General features: G+C 38.0%; 1 protein-coding gene across 1 annotated transcript; it reads right to left on the bottom strand.

Annotated features, from left to right (window-relative positions):
* Nucleotides 1–214: 214 nt before the first annotated feature.
* Nucleotides 215–3496, bottom strand: LOC146936773 (uncharacterized). The gene is made up of 2 exons (XM_085751407.1): nucleotides 3383–3496; nucleotides 215–3182 (listed from the first exon to the last, which is right to left on the bottom strand). The coding sequence occupies exon 2, from the start codon at nucleotides 2203–2205 to the stop codon at nucleotides 223–225; it is 1983 nt and encodes a 660-aa protein (XP_085607533.1). The 5' UTR covers nucleotides 2206–3182; nucleotides 3383–3496; the 3' UTR covers nucleotides 215–222.
* Between the last annotated feature and the right edge of the window lie 1010 nt (nucleotides 3497–4506).

Here is a 4506-nt window from a genome sequence, read left to right on the forward strand (position 1 = left end):
CATTACCCCAAAGAGCCCAAAGATTGGGAAGCAAAGGGCCTCTATTATTAATGCAATATTTAGACACTCCTATAGTAGGCCAATACCAAGCAGGAATTTGTGCAAAATTAACCATTGGTTCCGCCACAAAAATTAAGGAAGGTTTGTGTGACAAACAGAAATTTTTCAAAGCAATTCGAGTTTCGAAGTTACCGATACCTCTAACATTCCAAAAGAGGATATTCATTGAGCAGTGGATTTGTTATCTCCCCGTGCACGGGATTTAGGAGGCTGCTTTGTCATTATCTGTTGAACCTTAACTTTCTGTTTCTGATTTCTTGTAAGCACCGGAAGGGACTTGTCAGACTTGGACTGAGACTGAGCTGCTTCCGCTGCTGTCCTTGCATCATACTCTCGGACTCTTTCCCACAAATCAAGACCATGTTGGATATTTTTACTAGGGTGAACCTCTTGTCGTTGCATACCCACCACCTCTTGAATATCAGCCCTAGGTAAACAAGCTACCTCCAGAGGAAAAATTTGCGTGACTGTAGGGTCATCAGTCATTGCAACCACGTCTTGCAAAGTATGAACCGGAACCTCATGCATGTCATCATGCTCATCATTGGATGGCCTTGTAACAATCTCACGAGCACCCTTGGGACTCTCCTCCAGCTCCCTTGGGCTCACATGATCTTGTTCCACACCATCCTGAAGTGGTTCAGAAACATCATCAGTCACTGGGGTCACCAACGACGTCTGAGTTGTATGTTCCACCCCGTTAGGTCGTATGTCCTCACACCCAAGAGGGGATGAGTGTGTACCATGCTCATTAGATTCCTTGGGACTCGTCCCCAGCTCCCGAGGACGCATATGATTGTGTTCCACACTATCCAGAAGCGACTCTGTATCTGCAGTTACCAAGGGGTTCTCCAACTCCTCCCTTGGTTTCTGAATCAACTTCGTCGATTCTACAGGTTGCACGTCAACGTGCGCATCAGGGGAAACAAGCTCAAGCACTGGCCTATTAAGTGGCAACTCTCTAGGAGTAATTAAATCAAACACATTGTGAAGAGGAATGCTGAAATTATTAGACTTGTCGAATTGTGTAGTAGCCACAATAGATGAAACAGCCGGCTCTAACTGTGGACTGCGATTCAAAGAAGGGGCAACAATTGAAGCCGGTAAAGCCAGTGACACTGAGACCAATGAAGTAGGTACAGGTGTAGAAGAAACCTGAGCTCTCTGTGTGGTAGGAACAGTCGACACAACCGGGATAGGAACCCATGTCCCGTTGTTACCAATGGCCGAAGAAGAAGCACCCACATCATTACTACTTTTGTTTTGTCGAGGAGGATGTTTAGGTGCAGCCTCGGCAACAACAATTTGTTTCCCACGGTCATTCTTGTCCTTTGGTGGCTGCGGATGTAACCACCGACATGATGAGACACTGTGTCCTATAGAATAACAGTGCTGACAAAACAAAGGAAGCCTCTCATATTGCACCTCAACCTTGAAGGCAAAACCCGCCCTTTCAACAAGAATTTTTTCATAAATTCGATTTGAGAGGTCAATGTCGACAAGAATTCTCGCATAGTATCCAAAAGTACGGTTTCTAGTTGGTCCATCGATATCAATTGGAGTCCCTACCGCACTAGCAATTTCCTTCAACGTTCTCTCCCTCCAATACTCTTGAGGTAACTCCATCAAGCGTATCCAAACCGTTACATGAGTCTGTTTTTGTGTCTGATATTTGAAATCCTTTGTCCATTGTGAAAACCGTAACAGACCCGGCTTGAGGTTAACCGTACCTAGGGCCCATATTTTCCTATAATCATCCGCCGATTCAAAAAGAAAGTCATAATACCCCTTACCAAGAGGCACCATTTTCCAAGCAGCTGATGTCTTCCATAATTTATCAATTTTAGCGCTAAGATCACGTGCCGAATATGGTTTGTCTCCTTTGTTAAGGGTCAGACGAGCCCTTAATGCATTCTTGCAATCTTCTAAACCCTTATAGTATTCTTCTTGACCGATTTTAATGCTCAAAGCATCGCCCTTAATACACGGTGTGGGTAAGGGCACTTCTTCAATTTCTGATGCTCCCGATAGAGCTGCTGCAAAAGACTTAGGTGCCATTGAAACCGGTGCTGCAGCAGATTGCACCATGGCTGAAACGGATGGTGCAGCTTCGGACACACACGGCCAAGGGCACGTGTATGCCATCTGTAGTCCGTTGACAATTCACCAGAACGATTCTAATATTGATACACGCGTGACTCAACCTTTGTAATGCCCAATGGCATTAGCGCGGTTGCGCGACCTCAATTGACAGAATCAAATTCAGAGAATTGTTGTAATTTGCGATGCAAATGAAAGCTACACAATTAAATTTTGATTGAGGCAAAAAAAACAAACACTTGTAGTGAGTGGCTTTGGAGTTTGAAAAAACCCACCAAAGTGTAGATGAATGGAAGCAAAAGTGGATTCAATAGCAACTAGCACACGTGAATGAAATCAATCCACCTTATTGATAACTAGCTTCAATCAATTGAGACAATTTTAATTTATTCAGTGAGTTATTATCTAAACTCGTATTTATTATTGTGCTAGTTATTAAACAATTTATATCATAACATCCCCTATAAAATAAAATTATAACATGCACATAATAATAATACTAATATTATCATAACTTAATTTATTTATTGCAAATTGTTATATCATCATGAGAAGTACACGTCCGTTGGACAATTATTCTAAGGGGGAAGACATTATCATCATCATGGAAAGTACACGTCCGTTGGACATTTAATCCAAGGGCCAGGACAATTTTCGTACTTGTACCCTTTTTTATCTAAGCAAAGTTTAATTTGAAATAAATAATACTTATTTTGCACCCTTAGACATTCAATTTGTGGTTTAAAACCGCCAATACCAGTCTCTATGGTATCAAATATGTTCTTGCTCTTTTCAGGCTTTATACCACCAGGTATAATACCCTTGTTCTGAAGGATAGTTTTCAGTTCTTTTTTATGGTAAATTTCGAAAGCGAAATTAAAGAAGTCCAGTGGATGCATCGACGAACAAGTACCGTGATCATTCAATTGTTTTGACCAGAATAATTGATCATCGTTTGTAATAGCAGTGTCTAATTTTGGCCAATAATTGCGTAAATCTTTCATGTTTACCAAGCGAGAAAACTGATAAAAGAAACAGCAACTAAAAGTCATTTTTTCAAGAATATATATCTAACAATGATGATGATAATAATAATAATAATAATAATAATAATGATGATGATGATGATGATGATGATGATGATGATGATGATGATGATGATGATGATCATAACAAATAGCAAACATCAACAACAAAAAACATTTCAGTAAAATGAACTTACAGTGAACCATTCTATCTTTTCATTGGTGCACAAACGTGGCTGAGGACCGCTGTAGTTTGAAGGCCACACACCGTGAATAGTAAACCATGTTGTAGGTGGTGGATTGACACATTTAGGGGAAATGATTAATCTCACGATAAAATATATCACGACAAATTCACGATATGTTTTTTTTTTAATATGAATTCTTTGTGTTTCAGCAGCACTCTCTCATTTTTGTCATGTAATATTCACACCAAATTAGTGGGAAGTATTTATTTCAAATATTAGATTTAGTGGGAGCAAAACAGAGTAGCATATCACATTCAAGTATCCTTATTTATTAATTTTGTTACGTCTGCAGCAACTTAACCTAATTTTTTCCCGCTCATTTGCTTTATTAGGTTTGCAATTATTTAGCCTAACAAATTCCATTTAAAAAAATGCATTACACACCAATTTCATTCCTATCATCTTCCCTTTTTTCTTTTTTGAAGAAAATATTTTCTACCATATCAATGATCACGTATGATCCTTCTATTTTATACTTTTTTTTGTCAAGAATTTTACACTTTTTTTTTTGGATTTTTTTTAATTTCATGCCTTTTTTTTACATCGTTATTTATTGATTTTGTTACGTCTGCAACAACTTAACCTAATTTTTTCCCGCTCATTTGTTTTATTAGGTTTGCAATTATTTAACCTAACAAATTCCATCTAAAAAAATGCATTGCACACCAATTTCATTCCTATCCTCTTGCCTTTTTTTTAAAGAAAATATTTTCTACCATATCAATGATCTTACGGGTTAAAAATTATTTAATGGTCTCTATTATAGTCGAGAAAACTCGTGCGACGCACGGGTCAAAACTCTAGTATAAATTAAAGACATATGTTTTGATTGTTACCTAGTCTTTTTGCTAAACTTGTAATCTAAAAGCAAGCAAGTTACATTGTTAGGTGATCAAAGCTTGCTTTAATTGTTACCTAGTCTGTTTGCTATGTTATTAAAAAATAAAATATTTTAATTATATGATCAATGAGTATTGCATTTGGGAATATTCTTCCAACTACGTACCTTTCATATATTATGTCATGTGATTCATTATAACAAGTTTTGGGAATATTCTTCCTAAACCACAGTT

This window comes from Medicago sativa, chromosome 3, assembly GCF_051527215.1.
Source record: "Medicago sativa cultivar Bolivia chromosome 3, Bolivia_mono, whole genome shotgun sequence".
In the NCBI taxonomy this organism is placed as follows: Eukaryota; Viridiplantae; Streptophyta; class Magnoliopsida; order Fabales; family Fabaceae; genus Medicago; species Medicago sativa.